The sequence below is a fragment of the Vanessa tameamea genome, chromosome 6 (assembly GCF_037043105.1).
Source record: "Vanessa tameamea isolate UH-Manoa-2023 chromosome 6, ilVanTame1 primary haplotype, whole genome shotgun sequence".
Lineage (NCBI taxonomy): Eukaryota > Metazoa > Arthropoda > Insecta > Lepidoptera > Nymphalidae > Vanessa > Vanessa tameamea.
In genome coordinates this window covers 936,432-957,017 of record NC_087314.1, presented here as the reverse complement: position 1 = coordinate 957,017, position 20,586 = coordinate 936,432, and the positions used below count along the sequence as shown (strand labels likewise).

Genomic DNA, 20,586 nt, shown 5'->3' with positions numbered 1-20,586 from the left:
AAACTGTCCGTATCTATTGCAAAGTATTAATATTATTAGTGTTCAATTTTAATAACGAATTTGGCAAATCTCTGTATTCATAATGACCCAGCGACAGTTCAATTAGCTTTATTACAACTACAAGCGGATTACAGTGCGGTGTGCGATGGGGGTATTAGGGCGGTCGTTACCAATGGGGAAATTTCGGCATCAGTTTGCGGCCTTCCGTCAAACTATTAATATCATCTTTGTCAGGGGCTTCCCGAGTCCACGGGCTTGATAAATTTATTCAATTCGAACGCAAACCGTGATACCTTACCAATTTCGTTTCGTGTTGATTATATTATGCATCAATGTCGTTAACGATACACATTTTCGACATTCGTATACAAATTAATTAATTAATTATATAAAATATATAATTTAAAATGTTTAACGTTATTGTATATTAAATATAACATTGAGTACCAGCTGCTCGTTCCGGCTTCGTATTACATATTCTGGCCTTAAAGTTGATTTTTTCAAAAAACATTATAAAATGAACCTATACAGCCTACCAGTGAATTACTTTTTTTATAATTAGATTAGTTGCGGAGATTACAACCTCTACAAACAAACAAATTTCACCCCTTTATAATATTCGTATAGATATAATTAAACATATTGAAAAATATGAATTCTGAAAAATTAAAAAATATGTTGCTTATGAGCCGAGATGGCCCAGTGGTTAGAACGCGTGCATCTTAACCGATGATTTCGGGTTCAAACCCAGGCAGGCACCACTGAATTTACATGTGCTTAATTTGTTTATAATTCATCTCGTGCTCGGCGGTGAAGGAAAACATCGTGAGGAAACCTGCATGTGTCTAATTTCAACGAAATTCTGCCACATGTGTATTCCACCAACCCGCATTGGAGAGCGTGGTGGAATATGCTCCATACCTTCTCCTCAACGGCAGAGGAGGCCTTAGCCCAGCAGTGGGAAATTTACAGGCTGATTATGTTATTATGTTTATGTTGCTTATTCATATTTAAATATTATAAGAAAAAAGTTACACTCGTTGCATGAGTCGGTTATGACTTATGAATAAGTTAATTTGATGTTTTTTTTTTCTTTTCGTTCACCCTGACCTGAACTGGCGAAGATTATATAAAATTATGGTCTCCATTCAACGTCTGCAATAAAAATTACGTTTAACCCTTTTAAAGTTTCCATTTCTTTCATACGAGCGCCTTTCTTTTGATCCTGTTTTATTATAGAATATTTTTAAATTCGACTACTAAATGAATCTTTGCGTATTATATTTAGTTAGTTTATTTTTTTCAATTTACAACCGACTTCAAAAAAGGAGATCTCAATTTGGATGTGTATATTTTTTCATGTTTTTTCGGCCATGACTCAGTCATGTATAGACAGACGGATGTTACAACATTCTACTTTTGTTCGAAAGAGGTTTATTTCGAAATGGTCCCATTTAAATTTCTCAAAGATCTGATGACGAAATGAGATGATTTTCATACTTTATATAAAGCTCGACAAACTTTTGGGAAGATTTTGGGTCATTATAATCAGCACTTAGGGATTAATCCCTGTGTTGGGCCAAGTTAAAGGATTTTCCGGTCTTAAAAATCTAAGTAGCAACAAGGAGCTCGGAAATTGTTTACACAGATGTCTACATAGCCTTGCTCTGCCGGAACTCTTTCTGGTCATGTTGCAAAACCGTTCCATCAGATTACGAGTGATAAATGATAGATTGCCTGTCATAGACTACACATGTGTGGACTATAGGATTATAGGACTACAAGATATATTCCTGCACGTTCTCTGTTAAAAATAGCCCGAGACTGCGAAAGCCCGAAATAATACGAACAACAATACAGAGTACGTTTACGCAGCAATACATTAAACCGCTTCGAATTTCGATATATTTAATTAATTTTCTTCCCTGAAGAGCTACATGGAGCAACGGGGAATCAATAATTACAATAACACGAGACCCGATGGCTGAAACAATTAAAACGGTTAATTAAGTTCGTTTATCTTCAAGCCTTATCTAAAACACTCCTCCGTCACTCGTTCTCTCATAATATTGGCCTAAAATACACCGGGACTACGAGTTAATTTAAAGAACCGTGGTTTCGCTTTCCATCATTAAATATTAATAAATAAATTTTTGAATTATATTATACGATAATATCATTTTACGGTAATTTTTTTATTAAGAATTTTGGTGGACGGGCATGTTACCGCCTGATATTAAGTGGTCACCTCCTCCCATTAATAATACCACCGTAAGAAAATTTAATCATATAATACATATATACCTCTAGTTGTCGCCCGCGGCGTCGCTCGCGTTTTAGGGGTTGGTTGTCATGTGTTAGGCAAAAAAGGTAGCCTATGTCCTTCCTTGGAGTTCAAGTTTGCTTCATAGCAAATTTCATCAAATTCGGTTCGTTGGTTTGGTAGTGAAAGAGCGACAGACAGACAGACAGACAGAGTTACTTTCACATTTATAATATTAAGTATAGATTGCTGGTTGGCGGTAGAATAGGCTAACCTAACCTACCCAGAAGGGCTTGCACACAGCCGTACCACAAATGAAACTATTTCCAAACCGTTTTTCTCTTACCGGTTCTTCTCAGTTCTCGGTATTTTCTCCGTACCGTAATTACATCGTTTAGAAAAAAAAACATTGAATGAATTCGAATTCGAAAGAAAATTGCGTATTAATATAATAAACTGAATTCTAACGTATAATATTATTAATAATATTCATAAATAAGAATATACCTTATATTATTGGTCTACGACATTCTATTTACCCTTCGGATCCATAAGGAAATTGAAATCTAGGATGTCGGAAAGCCTTACTCAATATAATATATAGAGTCAATACCTTATATACCCAAGTGTGCTTTTATAAAATTATGAAAGACAACCGATGTATATGAACGAGAAATACTCATGATCAACGATAAACGGCTTTAAAGCATGAAATAGAATAGACTACTCTGAAAATAACATCTCACGTTACATTATAGTAATCGAACGTGAACGTCGATATCTAAAACCTAATTGAGATGAGATATTATAACCGATTATATTATTTTGAGTTGTTTACAGAAAAATATATGAAGCTTCTCGTTTCGATGTGTGTGCGTGTGTTCGTTCGGCAATATTTTTGAAATATGGTGATCGAACCATCGGAATGGATTTACCCAGAAGTTTTAACGCAAAAAATATTATGTCTATGAGCTGGGCAACGAATGTATAATATTCAAGATTGCTTAATGACGAGAATTGTTTAAGATTTAAGATTAACTTCGCAAAACTAACGTAAAGTTTAAAATAAACGGATAATAGACACGTAGTTCTATCCCTTTTCAGTTTAATCATCACATCAATTAGCCATTGTGTTTACTCAGACGCGTATTTGCATTGTTGACAATCCGATCAAACAACTATTATACTATGATAATTAAACAACGAGACGCTTATAATCATAACTCGGGAATAATTGCGTACATAATCGTATTATTTGTTTAATGGTAAGCTATATGTATTTAATTTCAAGCGACATCGTTTACTGTATGCTAACGATCATCCATCTCAATCGCTTGTTGGTTTTTTTTTTAATCCGTGGTCGAAAGTAATATTATATAAAGCCACAGTTTGTGTTTTTTTTTTTCATTGGAAGTGAGACTGTGGCTTGTAATAAATAAAATATTTACTCTGTAAACGTTTTTATGAAAAATTAAATAGCTACTGAATGTCTACTTTGTCGAACCGGTACTTGAATAAAGAATATTTTGACTATGAGGCATATCTTGTTGTACTACTAAACTACAATAATTTTAGTCGTGTTCTAGTTTTAAAGGTGAATAAGCTCTAGTTCTGATAACCCTATATTGTCTTACCGTCAGATGATTAATTTACTCGTTTGCCATTCTGAGTAAAAAAAATCATTTTATTACTCTTTACATTTATATTATAACATTATTGATTGTTTGTATGAGGCTCAACTGGACGATACCTTGTCATTATAATAATAAAAAAAAACAAGTGTCAAAAAGGCGTCATTGATTTTCAACTTTGATTTGACATGTATTGTCAGTGGCAGTATGAACGTAAACGTGTGTGTCAAACGAAGTTTAATGTATCTTAATCTTATTTTAAAATATTTGAAATGAAATGTAATAATATTATCATAAAATATTTGAAACTTCATTTCATGAGGAGTTCGTGAGTGATTATCGTAAAAAGGGGTACAAAGTTTTTGCTTCACGTATGATATACAGATATTAAGAAAATTAAATCAAATAACAATACGTTTCGTATACAATTATACTTTTTTTTATAAAACATCTTACGATGATATGACATTTCTTTGTCAGTTCTATTTCCTCCAGTACTCAAAACGGTACTTCATAATGATCTGATTCGTGGCCTGCGGGGAACGTCTTAGAATTATCAAGGACTTCTCGTGATGATTTAAAAAAAACACATCTATTATTATTATTTCACTTTTTCGTCTTCGATCGAAGATTTTTTTATTTTGATATGAAGCAAGCACGAACATCATAAAGCCTAACGTACAAATCTTAAAATGCAAGAGAAGCCGCGGGCCACAACTAGTTATTAATAAATGAGGTATATTGTTCTTTACAAGATTATTTACATGACAAAAATACTTGGAGACTATTAAATTCGTTAATTTTATGGCATTTATGTAATGGTTGATGAAAAAATTCATTTGAGTTTCATGACCGTTTCATTTTGAGATTTCGTACCAGTAGTAGATTTAAATTTGATTTACTTGAAAGACAATACTTCGCAAGTGCTACTGAGTATACCTACCAATAATTATAAAATATTACATAATATTTCGAATTTTTGAAAACATGTCCCCGAAAAATCTTTTCATATATCAAATTGGTTAAAAAAAGTAACTTCCCTGTCGCTTAATCTTGGTAGAATCTACTTTCTAAGCCGGTGGTAGTTTTATGTATAGTTAAGTAAAATGACGATTCAAAACAAACAAACAAAAAAAAAACGATTTTAACTTTTCAATATGAAAACTCTAACCTAGATTTTATACATTCGGTTTTATTGAACACTGATGCATTATAAAGGTCGTATAGTGCAAGACTTTGATCAATCATGCAATGCAAAAGGTTTTTGTGGCTGAATGGAAGTCTCCAATGGCGGATGGGGTTATTTTGTCGCCTCTACTTCGTCTCTCCGTCTGCCACTGGTCGCGCTGAAAGATTGTACGTCCTGTGAATAAGACCTTTTAAATAACTCCAGAGTTCGCCACTGCACTTTCCACAATGTTATTGGAAAAATATTTTCAACAAATCGGGATTTCAATTATTCGTTCCTTGCTTTTATATTTTTAGTTTCGATAATGGTAACTTAAGCTAATACGATTCAATGTTCCTTTTCTTTGCGAAATTAAATTTATTTATATATTCGAAATGGTTCAGTGGATGATAATGTTAATGTTTTATCAAATATCACGAATTAAAGTCTAGATTTCTTTTTGTTTTTTATGAGCTTAATTTTGTGTGCAATACATTAGATGATGGTAAAGGAAAACAATATAACGTGTCAACTAACCACAAGTGGAGAATCGTGGTGTAGTAATCTCCAAATCCATTGTGCTGTTCAAATGTAAATTAATATTAATAATTATGAACGTCAAACAATGTTTAAAAGATCGATGAAAGAACAAGAGAGAAAGACAAAAGACAAAAGAAAGTCAACATGAATTTGTAGCGGAGCCTTTGGCGTCGACGGCAGGCTTACAGTGACACGTTTAAAGCCTTATTTTTGCGTCTGGCCTGCACGCTTGTCAACTTGTCGTCGGGCACAAAGCCATGGAAAATATAGGATCAAAGAGTGCCGGCCTGTGCGGTCATAATGTATTTCACCAATGCGTTGTATTTACTTTAACTCTTCAGTTGCATTTTGATCGCGTTACGCTTTAAATAAATTTATTAAAGCGATGCTTAAACACTAGAGTATAGTTTTGTATGGAAAAGTTTTCGGATACAAGTTCATTTTTTGTTTCGAACGAATCTCCCCTTCACGTAATCTCGTCAACGTGAAGCCCAGTTCTCATCTTCAACTCGCTGTTTCTAAGAAAAAAACGAATTTCCCGACGATACAGAATAAGTTTTATTTAGTTTATGGGTGCCCTTTGTTTGCGGCGGTCAATGTTATCTCGTGCTCTAAGGGCAGTCCAAGGTGTGTGGGAGATAACTTCCATTGCGTTCCATTGTGCTCCGACTTATGGGAGATAAGTGGACATATTTATTTTTACGTGACTCTAATGTTGTTTATTCTATGTAATAATGTACTCTTATATGACCCGAACTTGTTGTAAAAAGAGATTTGTAAAGGCAACGATTTTCCTGTCATACAATTCTCTATTTAAACTTACTATTAATTCTGGTCATATTATATTTATGAGATGTTATGTCTGATCCTTGTTATACATAGATATATGTATAGTTCTTTTTATTTAACAATTACATCGTTGTTTTATGGATTGAATAGGATATTATTTATACTAAATAGGACGTGATGATCTGAGTAAACTAGTAAGGGTATACGTTAGTCAATAATTTTGTCACAGGCCTTTGTGCGGCCTGAGTTAGAGATCCACTCGTCAATTATTCTACCGCGTAACAGAAATACTGATTAATATTTCTATGTTTCGGGTAGGATGAATGAGATCGTGTAATTACAGACACAAGGGACTTAGAATCCAAGATCCCAAAGCTATCGACGTATTGACAATATTAGGAATAATTTATATCTCATATACTGCTAATTTTAATGGGCCATTTTCGGGTAGCCCTTTCGCCTGACTGCATTCTAACAATAAATTTAAAAAAAAAACTCATAGTTTAACTAAAGAGCATGATCATTTATACAACAATCCATCATTAGATAAATTCAATAGATTATGTAAAACAGATTAAATAGTATTTTATATTTCATTTTCCGTAGTCGGCGTCAGCGCAGGCGGCGCTTCAGGCCGCACAGGCTATTTCAAACAGTGCGGGCGCAGCGCTCGTTGCCGGCGCGGGCGCAGCGCTTCAACCTGCAAATGGTGGCACTGAAATACAGGTAATGACTGTATGTAATTTACAAAATACTATTATTATTATTATTATAGATTAAAATACATTTATATACTCAATGTAGTCGTTCAAACATTTTTAGTAATGATCTGGATACGGTCATCAGGCCACTTTATTGACAGAAATTCAACTATAAAATTAATATAAATAACTGAAAATAATGATATAGGTTCATATTGAATTACAGTTTTATTTTGTTTTAAACTGTTTCAAAATCTCAATACAAAAGGTATCGACAGATATGATAACCATGCGATCAAGACTTGTATTCAATCAAATTCTAAATTTATGTTACTACTCTCTTGGTGGTAGGGCTTTTTGTGCAAGACCGTTTGGATAGGTAATACGCGACATATATATTCTACACAGTAATTGTGTACAACTTTGAAGCGCGAGTGAGCTAGTGTAACTTCAGGCACAAGGGACTTAACATCTCAGTTCCCAGGATTGGTGGCGCAATGGTTATGTGAGAAATTATTAAGATTTCACATGGCTCAAAAGTCTATAAGCAGTGGTGACCACTTATCATTAGGTGCTTCGTTTGCCCGTCCGCCTATTGATGAAATTAAAAAAATACTACATTTTGAAATAAGACCAAGTAGCAATCCAATAGCGAATTGAGCGGGAAGTATTATACTTCCCATTTGTAATGACTGTCATTGCACATGAGTGTTTATAGGTAAACACAGTGGCTTTCACTTGATACCTTATTATTCGATATGATCGCAGAAACAACAGGTGTGAGACCAAATCTTTCTTTGCTTTTTTATCATGTGCACTCAGAACGTGAGTGTCAAACATCCTAACTTGGAACTATCTGTAGTCTTTGACAGAATCCTCAATAAACTCGACCTCGAATCGACCTCATGATCTACCCACCGACGAGCCAGTTAAAATATAGTTAAAAATGTTGAAATTCCCAATGAAGTGTGCTAAAAATAATAAGCAGTTATATTTAAGTTTCAAAGTTAGAACTCTGTCTTTTGAACGCACCAAAACGAACGCAAAACTTCGTCAAAATATTTGACAAAGTCTTCCTATCTTGATTCAAGCACATGGCGTTGTTTTATACCAACGCGTGTTGAAAATACAGAAGATGAAAATATTCCTTTCGTTCGCGGCTTAACGTATAGTAATTATTATTATATGTTACGGCTGATTCCATTAAAAATAAGTTACGACGTTATGAGTCAATGCGTATAGCCCCGAAATTCGTGAAACAGCGAGCGAAATGAACTTCAAATGTGATTTAGTTCCTTAATAATATAATATATCATGATAATGACTCGCTATACATTCGAGGTATTAAATCTTACATTAACGTCGCCTGTGGGTGACGTAAAGCAAAGAAGATTATCTATTTAGTACTAAACCGAAGCAAAGCTGATTACAAGAGACTATCTTAAATATTACAAGCCCATACTGTTAATCAGATTTCGAGTCTAGTGGGAGTTCCTGCGGCCGAGATATAAATTGATGGTACTTGTGAGGCGAAAGTAAAAATTGTTTACTATGCAAACTGGCTCATACTCCCGACAACGCTAAATACTTTGCAACAACAATCCGGTGATAATCGCGTAATACACCTTCTTTGCACTCTCCCAGTCTTCCGCCTCGTTATTATATTAAATACATGCTGTTTACAGTTTAAATATAATTAAACGGGTTTCGCTTAGCTCTTTTATATCTATTAAAAAATGGAAATGATCTCGTGAGGAGACGTAACTTATTCCAGTAGGATGTTCAATTTTTGGATTCCATAATACAGTTTAAGTGTAAATTTTTGTTGAAGGAAAATTTTCCAGTAGTAGACGAATTTGTCTCGGTGTATATTTATCAACTATATTATACCTGTACAAGATAGCTTGATCTTTTTGATAGATGTAAATTTTTCTAATCGACATAACTTTGCAATGACGAACATATTATTCTCTTAATTTAATGATTTTAAAAATTGTAAAAGTATTTAAAAAAATACATATAATACAAAAGTTCCTATTATAAAGATACAAGCGTTATCCGAAAATTTTAAGACTTTGTCTATTATATATTATTTCTTCAAAGTAAAATCTAAATAGAAACACTGAAAATAATAGACGCTTGTACAATGTTACATCGGTCGGACGGTAGGGACGCGAATAACAGGCAGTAACTGCTACAAAAATCCTTATTAAAGATCATTGTTAAGTTATTGTTACGAACGGGGGTCCTTTTGGTTGGGGTCTCTTTGGCTAGTGGTTGGCGTCTCTTTAGTTGGTATAAACTCTTTTTAGAAAAATAAGAAATAAAAAAATTCATTTCTAATTTGAATTACGCATTACATCGTTCCATCGACTGTTATATATGTTATATTTTCTGTTTCACATCACTAGCCCTTCTGGAAAAAAGATCAAGCTAGCCAACATGAACAGGGTATAAAAGCTATACACATTCACGATGTCTTTCCGTATCAAGGACGAGTGAATCATTAAGAAAATTCATCTTATATTTGCCAAGTATATACGAATGTATAGCTCGTGTGTGATTATTAAATTTGGCTGAATAAATAAAACAATCATAATAATTGGTACACTAGCGATATGATTTTGCATTGAACCGATGATGATCATCCTAATATAGGCACTAAATAAAATAGAAACCACTTATTATCTAAGATCTAAGCAGGTAAATGAATATTATTTAATATATCTTTAATAATGTTTTCTTTTCGCAGGGCGGGCCCAACACAGTGCTGCGCGTCATCATTGAGCACATGCTGTACCCGATAGTACTTGACGTGCTCTATTCGATCTTCCAGCGATACGGGAAAGTGCTCAAGATTGTAACCTTCACTAAGAACAGTGAGTTTTTTTTTTTTTATTTTGTATTGTACGTTGATATGATCATGGTTTTGTTGAATTTTTCTTCTAGATTTATTTATAGAAAGTAAAGTTATTACCCTTAAATGTCTCACTGCCTAAAGAAAGGCTTAGAGACTAATCCACAATGCTGATCCTGCGATATGGGTCCACATGAAGTTTCCTTCGCCGCTGTCAAAATGAATTTCACACAATTTTAATTAAACACTAATTAAGCGTATGACCTCATTGTCGCTTAGGTTCGAACCCGCGATATTCCGTCAATCCACGTGTTCTAGCCGCTGGGACATTTGTGCATCAACGTTATTACGTAACTCAATTACGATCTTTTAATAACCTTTATTACCAATACACGTTAGCGTCATCGTGATACAGGAATTCAACACCAACAAAACTACACGACCTTCTTCTAGAATTACCTTACTAGGATAATCTATATACTTATAAAAGGGTCTTCATACAGCTATAAGACAAATATAATTTTTTTATATACACGTAGGTGGACGTGCAAATGTGCCACCTGATGGTAAGTCACTACCTTCCATAAACATGGGCGCTGTGAGAAATATTGGACGTTCCTTACATTGCCAATGCGCCACCTTGAGAGCTATAATATTATCTCGTTCCTTGTTCTTGTAGTTACAGCAGCTAACCCGCTCTTCATACCGGAACACAACAATAATAAGTATTGCTGATTGGCGGTAGAATATCTGATAAATGGGTGGTACCTACCCAAACTTGTTTGCACAAAACCCTGCCATCAAGTGACGTGAATAAGTCATTCATTTAATTTGCTTTTTTTTACGATTTAACCGAATTCTAATAGTACTTTGTACTATCTTCGGTTGCGATGATTATTATAATCAAGGGACGCTAATATCACAAAAGCATAACGACATATGTTAAATTTTTACATTGGATTATTAAGCAAAATCAATAATAAGAACTGTTCTTGTTTGTGGATCGGATGTTGGGCCGTTCAGAGGGCGAAGTACTGATATTTCACAAGAAAGGAGAAAATAAGACGCGACTACATAAAAACGGATTAAATATTCTTCATTGTAAAGTTTTTGGAGTAAAATACACTTCATTTGATTTCAGAAGAAGTTTAATGACGTTAGTAAGAAAAAAGGTGACTGAACGGAAATTTCATGCAGATTGACTATTAAATTAGAGAGGACGAAACCCATGTTGGTAAAAAGGCTGCATGTGAGCATTGAGGGAGGTACGGAAGTAGTCATTAATGTGGTACCGTTTGACCGGTATAAATGGAAGAATAGGAGATCTAGAATAGTTTTGACTGGATGATGTTTAATTTCCAGTACCATTCCTAAATACAATTCAGAGCATTATTGACTATAACCCAATATTAATACAAGCTCTTGCTTGGCGGTTTGCTCCCAAGTTTTTGTACTTAAAAACTTTCGCATTCATAATGACAGAGGGCGAACTTTAAAAGAAAACCTAGTTAAAGTCTTCCATAAACTAAGAGAACTATCAAATTGAAACATAAAGTTAAAACTTAGATTGCGTATACTAGTAATAGATTTACCAAACATAACGGTCTAAAATCCAAGGGCGCAATCCGTTTAAAATTTAAATCGTACCCTCATGCATATCCTAAATAAATCCGGTACACAGGAGGCACGCAGGTAGGAAGGTACATATTTGATAAGCTTTGCCCACGGCTGTGTGGCGCGCTGTGTACTGCTCACTTTCAGCTAATTATAAAGTTCGTAAATACCTAATCATACTGTTTTGCTCAGTTTTGAACTAAGATATATCTTTAGAACAATACAGAAATCTTGAGATTAATTCACTAAACAATTATTGTCATACGGGGATAGTTTGCTCAGCGTAAATATATCTAACCACTCATATCGTTACAGTTAAGTTTTCCTCCTTAACTTTAAATTAGATATGAATAATACGAACAGCATCGAGTCAAGCGATCTATCTGCTTCTCATTGCAAGCCCTTCGTTCAAAGTCCGTCATATTAAAAAAAAATCGCAGCTGTAATTCTGTCGGAAAATAAATTGTTCCGCCTTGGCACTGCAAGAAATGTTAGGAGATGATCTAGATCTAGATCAAGGGATGGATCCCTTACACCACCATCATTAAGACTTATGATGTTATGTCCCTTGTGTAAGCAATACTATTCCAAACGAATAAGGAAATAAAATAACCAAACCTTGAATTTACTTAGCTCAGCTATATTGTGAACTCCTAACAGTTTATTAATATGTATTTATTTATAATACAACATTATCCTACTTAACCAATTTGATTTTACTTCCAAGTTCCGATAACAGCTTCGTAGACTTTCCAAACGCCTTTTTTTCGCAAATCCATAATGAATATCAGAGTTCAGCCCGCAATCTGTGGCCTCGTATCCTAGACCAACGAGGTGGCCATATAGATACATCAATACACATTAACTCAACAAAGTAATGTATCGGTCTAAGTTATTAAGTAAACGTCTTAAAAAATAAAGTCTAAAGAGCTTCCAACATAGATACCCTTTTAAAGAATTGCGTTTATCACTAAATAAAATCGTTTCATCATTTGCTTGTTTATCATACCCTTGTCAAATATCTCAAATAAGATAATAATATTTTATGAAGGTTTTCGTTATTATTTATTCATTATTATTGGGAAAATTCAAAGAATTGTAAATGTTCTTTCGAAACGATGAAAATAAAACTTCTCCCCGCCTCGATTTAGTTTAGTTTGTTTGAAATGCTTATCGCTCTGTTTTCGTTTTTGTTTTTTCTCTTAAATAATACAACGCGGGACTTGACAGATGTCTCTCTATACAAATAACTGTTTATGAATTTATCATTTTTAATTCAATAACGAACAGGCATCGTTGTGTGTCTTGTGTTACGTGGTTACCTAATTGGAGTGATATTATCCTGTTCGGAAGGCTCATAATTCGTCGGTATCGCGACGTAGCCAGCTAATGCAGTGTTTCCAATTTCCGAACACCGTTCAACCCGGGCACCGCTTCCGAACTATTTGCTTTTTTACCGCATTCGTCATTGTCCAATTCCAAGAGCTTTTGTCTTTGCCCGTTACCGCTTAGTTGCCATTAAACCATTTAGCTTCAAGTATTTAAAGTGCTGCTGCCATTAAAATAATTCACTTACATTAAACTTCGCTGTCTATTACCGTTTTATTATGAGATATTACTCACTTTTTTTTTTTTAAATATATATCTCAAGCCTTAATAGCGCAACGGTATTAAGTCCGTACAATTATGAACCTTTGGGATAATTTCATTTCGAATCTAACCCAAAACCTATTTTACACTTTAGAAATTGATTCATTATAAATAATCACTGAACGAATGTACATATATAATAGAATATATATATTATATGATAATAAATGAGACGTCATAAACTAATAAACCGATGTACATAAATATTATACCAGAAAATTCGGCGCGTTCCGAATGAGGTTTCAATATATAATATTATTATATAAGTTAATGCGCTTTGCAGGTGCCCACGCTTTAATTTTTGACTATTGACGTGAACAGCGTGAATCTATGTCCTTCTTTATATCTATCTATATATATAAAATAAAAATACCACTCACTGATTAATCACGAAATCTCAAAAACTATAACTCCTACAAACTTGAATTTTGACAGGTAGGTTCCTTATATGCTGTAGGCTAAGAACTAAGAAAAAAGAGCATAAGCGGATTTTAGTAAACTCCACCCCTAAGGAGGTAAAACGGGGCCTTGAAGTTTGTATGAAAGTCCAATAGTCGGGCACAGCTCGTTTTATATATTTGTATAAAGAAATGCAACGACTGGGCATGCAATTTTGCTTGGTGCAAACAAATATACCGATTTTACAGTATAAAGCCTTATACGTAGCAACAGTAGTAGATCGTAGATCGGATACATATACATAAATCCCTACTTCAATTATCCTGTCTCGTGGGAAGCGAACACAACACATCTCGTAGACACACTTTCGATGCTGAATTCCTAAATCCTGAGTAAAGTTAAGTAACTTATAATATATTGGTTGGTGATACTTAAATGGATTAATAAATTTCTTTACTGAATGAACGTCGTAATCATTTGGTCGGGCTCACATTGTATCGCTGTTTGCAGGATATATGAGCCAATGTAACTATAGGCACAAGGACCGTAATAACATATTTTCCAAGTTTGGTAGCATAGGCGCATAGGGGATGTTTCTCTGGGTGGTGAACACTTACCATCGGGTACCTCATGCGAACCTGATATCGCCTTCTTTTTGTCTGTAAGTACTGTAAGTTTACCCCACCTCACCCAATTAATGTGTTGTGTTCCTTAAAGAGATTTTGAGCCAACAAATACAATTAAACAGGGATATTATTGTCATATATAAATTTAAAAAAAAGTTATATACAATATGAGTAACTTGTTAGTTTCTTACCGGTTCTTCTCGATATCTACATTCCAAACGGGTGGTAGCTTTACGTTTAATAAATATATGAAAAATGATGATTCAAAAGTGCTCGCAAAAGCCTACTTGAATGAAGTATATTTTGATTTCGATTTCGGGCGAAGGTGACGTCGCTGTCAGGTATTTGCAATCTTTAAACAAAATGAGACAAATCAATAACGTTAAATGATATTTTTGAACTCGTGAATTTTTCAATGCTCTTGAAACGTAAATTCTAAATTCATATTTAGCAATATTCGTCTTTTCTCGTGTTTGTGTTCGTATTCGACGCGGCCGCCGAAAACGCTTTATAACTTCAACCACTCAGGAGTTGTCACCAATTTTGGATTCATGTTGTCTCTCCTTGTTACTTTCGTAAGTTTTGCGAGTTAATCTAATGAATATTCCCTAAGTTTTTATCATATTACAACTAACAAACGAGAGGCACTTCCCAAATTGTCGCGACGAATTCTTAAATATTTAATTTATTTTGTGACGTCATCGTCGTAATTTTCCGTCCACTTATTTGAGGTCGCATGTATTTTGCTTGCCTGACACCAACTATCCTTCAACTGCTATTCTGGTGGGTGAAGGCGTGCCGTGAAGACGCTGAAGTTCTTGATTGATAGTGATGTGATTTCCAAAAAAAATTAGTATAATGTAGGATGTGGAATGATTAAGTAGGAATTATTTTAATTCTCAATTAACTGAAATATTACTTTATTAGTAATATTATTATTATAGATTACATAGATTCAACTTATATGTAAGAAAACTACTTTTACTTTTTATACTTATTACAAAAATGATAAAATTAAATTAAAGTAATACTTGAAAAAAAACTTTTACATATTTTTTTACATAATGCTAAGTACATTTTACACTTGTCGAACGATCGATGTATACTTTGTTGGTTATCTGGGTGGTAGCACAACAGTAATAATTTGTATGCTACTTTTGTTTTGGTCCGGTTTTAAGGGTGAGTGCTTATACTGTTGCTTACAAGGGACGTTACATCTTAGTTACTGAAATCGATGACGCATTGATACGAGTGGTGCTTAAAATTCATGACGGCCCATTTGCCAGTAAGCCTTCCTGATTTAAATAAAATGATAGTAAACAAACATTTGATATAGTTTACAAGATAGCGGCTCATAATATCGTTAAATCCGAACACGCTTGAATAGCATTGCAACATATTACGGCTTACAGCGAGCACTGAGATCGCTAAATATCAGTCGCCAGAAATCCTTAATTACGGGAATCCAACATAGACACGACATCTACCGCAAACAGGGGACGCATAATAATCGTAGCGGGCTGCTACACCTTAATAAAGCCAATCGAGTGAGGGCGAGCGAGGGGTAGAGGGGAGGGTGAGGATTACCGCGATCTTCATTGAGATTTGTTCCGGGATTAGTAACATGTGATCGTAAGCCCCGCGTTGTTCTTACACGAGGCGTTGACCGTAAGACACGGCCATTATTAACGGACGAAATAGTATTAGATAATTGTATTAAGGAATCGGATAGTGTAGCAGCCACTTTCTCTAATGACATTTTATTCAAAAAAAAAAAAAACTGAATTGCTAGTATCCGCTCTCGGATGAGCCCAGATATAACCTAGGTTTATTCCAAATTGTATCGAAATAATTCTAGCCGTGTTGGCGTGATTGAGTAAACGCCTTCATTAGCAGCCTGTAAATTTCCCACTGCTGGGCTAAGGCCTCCTCTCCCTTTGAGGGGAAGGTTTGGAGCATATTCCACCACGCTGCTCCAATGCCGGTTGGTGGAATACATATGTGGCAGAATTTCGTTGAAATTAGACACATGCAGGTTTCCTCACGATGTTTTGCTTCACCGCCGAGCACGAGATGAATTATAAAACATTAAGCACATGTATATTCAGTGGTGCTTGCCTGGGTTTGAATTCGAAATTATCGGTTAAGATTCACGCGTTCTAACTACTGGGCCATCTCGGCTCTCGCCTTCACATCTATTATATTAGCAGCATTAAGCTAAAATATAACATCTGTTATTTGTTTTAAATTGATTGTTTAAAAAATGTTGTAAATGATCTTGTAACGTCACAACTGAAAAGAATATAAATTGTGATGTAATATTAAAAAACGGCACATTTATAAAGCTTATAAATCTGCTAATAATGAGGCCTCGGAAAGCTCCTAAAGCCGTTGGTTCTCTGCTCGAACTCTCGTGTTGTGAAAGATTGAGAGAATAGAGAACACACCTGTGTTTGTGCACACACATTTATATAATATTAATAATATTATATCCTATATTCTAATATCAAAATCATATTTTAGTAATTTATTTATAATGAATCTTGAAATAAAATTATATCAGAATACCATAAAGGGTCCGCTTCAAAGACAGTTCACGATTTCTTATTTTATTTTCCACAAGAGCCTCGGCGTCACCGGATGCAAGGACGCCTAAATTGCGAGCCAAAATGCATTCAAGTTTGACATAGCACTCGAGTCAAAGCGGCAAGATTTAAGATATCATATTATATTGTAATCGGTCGGTGGGCAGAGACGAGACATCACTTAAATTTACATAGCGGAGACCGTGAAAGCAAGCGTTTCTACACTGTGAAACGACGTTTAGGGAATTCAATTTACACATTTTTAATTCCTGTAAAGTATGCTGAACTTTCTTTTAAATTGAAACAATCAAATCAAATACAAAATTAATTGCCAAAGTAAAATATTAATACTTTTTCAATTATAGATGTTTAAATTAAGCTACTTTTTAATTTAAGGATATGAATACTAGCTAAAACAAAGAGATAAGTATTTAAGAGCTAGTAACTAGCAATGAACAACAAAACATTCTTTCGATGCAGTCGGGTTAAAATACTTGCCTATACAACTTGAATTTTTAATGAAAAAACATCCCGTAGAAATTGATTGGAATCATTTAAATTTCTTGTACACAATCGGAGCATCGTTATTGAATTAGCCCTCGAATATTTTATCTCGAATAAATTAATTCGAATAAAGGGTAACCGGGCAAAGAAACGCTTTAAAAACTTCCGTTCCGGTTATTGTTAAAAATAACGAAATTTTCGTCGCAAGATTTTCGTTCAATCCACTTTGCTTTTATTTACTCTATTATTTTATTGACATTCGCTTAATATAATAATGTCGCTTTATACATTTAGATGTTTTTAAGATTAATAATAATTTTAAGAACTTATCATAATAATCATTCATCTTCGGATTCGCCTTCCTATCGGAATATATAAATGACGGTAATGAACAGAGTACCTATATTTGCGCACAATATAACACTATAATATCCTGCGTAGTTCAATAGTTTCCCTTGGGCCATCCCAGACCGCCAATCCGCTGTGGCCGAAATCGGTCATGATGACGTCATAAAATAAATGAAGTAGCTGCTAGGTATGTCATTGGAAAAGACTCATGTATGCGGCCAGTTTAGTTGCCCTTGCTTGTCTTTTACTAGACCTTAAGTACATATATAAACATTGTTTATATTAAATTTACTACCATATTTTAGTATAAATAACGTACGTATATTTTCATTTTTCATTATTTATTCAGTCGCCTTTATCCCATTTATTCGAATGCTGTATAAAAAATGTTTCGATAGACATACGATTGTACGTGTCTGACATATTCTTAGAAAGTTTTGTTTTACGCGCTAAAATGAATAAAATACGAGTGTTTAACACAACATAAAACACTTTATAACACCCACGGTTGTGTTTGGTGGCTCTGGATACCTTGGCTGGTGAAGAATCGCCGCTACATATTTTTTATTATTTTAATGTCTTACCAACTAATGCCGGGATGACCTCAGTTTTTCCGTCATTCAATTTAAATTCAATATTAATGCTACTACAATTGTTTCCGTTTTGATAACCAGCTGATACGCATACAGATCTCCGACTATAATTAGCCACCAGATTCGCACATCGTACAACTGTAAATTGTTACGCCACTGTGAGATCTCGTTCATACGAGAAGTATTTATTATTATTATTAAACATAATTTTACGAGACACATCTATAGCTTACCCTTAAATAGAGATCTGAGGATTCATTCTTATATTCTTATACGAAGCTATTCTAAGTAAAAAGCGATTTTGGGATATTTCTTTTGATAGGTTAGATCGAAACGACGAACGTAAAAAATATAAGCCTTAAAGAGCTTTTAACTATGTATGAGGAGACAGCCCCTTACTTTTCATTTCGTTCGACATTCTTAAGGGTGAATTTGAGTGACTCTATATTATATATTTTATAACTTTGGAAAATTGTATAAAAAAAAAAAAGAAACAGTGATAATATTTTGAAAGTATATTACTTACGAGAGTTTTTCTTCTGTTGTGTTTTACTTTTATTTTAATAATTTCCCTTTATATCGTATAAACGTATATTTTTTTCCACGTTCAAATATATAGATACATTTTTAATTTGTTAGATACGTTTACTCTCATGCCAAAAATATATATATAAAACTGTTATATGTGTTTACGTCGATATGTATTTAAATAAAAATAATAACATTTGAAATGTAAACCTTTGACTGCAACGCAATAAATAAACATATATATCAACTCGAACATTCAAAACTTCGTATCGATTGAGTGGAACGTATCAATTTATGCTCCTCGAGTATAATATGAGGGCAAAAATACATAAAACTTGTTTCGCATATTCGTTAGAGTGATGTAGATGATAAAATAGCTGCGGTACACCTGAGTCTAAACAAACTCTCGTAGAGTGGGATTTCATAGCGCTCCACGTTCGGTGGCAATTTCACCTTGTTTGAGCGAACACGGTGTTACCTGACAAAGATTCAACACTTAATGAACAAGTGTTTAATTACATTAGCATCTTGAGAAATTTAATACGAACTAACATGACTACAGAACGACGGTTAACATATAGATTATATTATTTTTAAAAAACATGTAATATTATATACAAATAAATTTTATTGTATGCAAGATTATGTCGTTTAAGATAAATTAAATAACCATTAAGTTTTCTTGCCGGTACTTATCGGTGAGATTTAATTGATTCCTGTAATATGGCGATTGTAAGATCCTATCTTAATACCAATCCGATTTTATTAAACGGTTTCATTTTGTTCGCATTCCTCATTGGATAATTAAAATATACTAAAAAATATTTATATTTTTATAATACGTGTACGTGCCAGTTCAGTTCACACACGTATAAACATTATTATATAAAACAATAGCGTTTTTGTGATTTCCTTTGTTATTTTTACGTTCAATGAAGTTTTTCTAAATGATTTTAAATTTCGTACAATTTGTTGCACGGCAACGTCTGTTGTAAATATTTAACCAACGATTGGGTTATTAGCGAACCATTTTTGACAAATACATTTCGATAAGTAATAAAAAATATTAATTTAAATCTCTGCTTTCGTACGCTTAATATGTGTTTATAATTCATATAGTGTTCGATGGAGGAAACTTCAATATATTCGATGATATTGTACCACATTTTTTTCCCAGAGATCCTTACGAGTGAACTTTCTTAAGTATAGGAGCCCAGTGGGCCATTAACGCCGTGTTACTTTACTTCTAATGTGTTGTCGTTTTTCAAATCAAATAATCAAAACTGTGCACTATTTGTGAACATTTTAAACATTAATGCATTTCTTTTTCAGATTCATTTCAAGCCCTAATCCAGTACCCAGACACGGGGTCAGCGCAAATGGCAAAAACGGTGAGCTGTGAATATTTCTTCGTTTTTATTTAACTGTTTGTGAAGTAAAGCTATAAAACAAAGTTCTTATTGCCGTACGTTTCATTCGGTTTAATGACTCGCTTTCGAACTATTGAATGAAGTGACTGTATCGTATATACTTCGACTGGAGCCGTGTAAGGCTAAGTCTCTGATATTGATTGTCTTTGTTTTGTCACGGGCTTGCGAGTTACGTCCATCTGACATAATATCTGAAGATAGATTATACTGTTCTTTTTTTTTTTTTTTTTTATTTATTTAAAGAAGGCAAACGTGTAAGTATCTTGCGTCGTGAATACATCGCTAACCAAGATCTATGATGTTCGATCCTGTAATTATACCGCCTTACCTGCCCACATATAGAAGCATGCGAGCTTCAAA

At 33.9% G+C, this 20,586-nt stretch overlaps 1 protein-coding gene across 12 annotated transcripts in view; it reads left to right on the top strand.

Annotated features, from left to right (window-relative positions):
• LOC113393181 (polypyrimidine tract-binding protein 2) overlaps positions 1–20,586 on the top strand; it is a 459,009-nt gene that overhangs the window by 417,286 nt on the left and 21,137 nt on the right. For 9 of the 12 annotated variants that reach the window (XM_026629923.2, XM_026629924.2, XM_026629921.2 and 6 more), the window contains 3 exons: positions 6,998–7,126; positions 9,845–9,971; positions 20,129–20,187. In XM_026629923.2, the coding sequence (XP_026485708.1) occupies positions 6,998–7,126; positions 9,845–9,971; positions 20,129–20,187 (315 nt within the window). The remainder of the gene's footprint in view (positions 1–6,997; positions 7,127–9,844; positions 9,972–20,128; positions 20,188–20,586) is intronic. The other 3 variants (XM_026629925.2, XM_026629922.2, XM_026629929.2) reach the window with 2 other exon arrangements.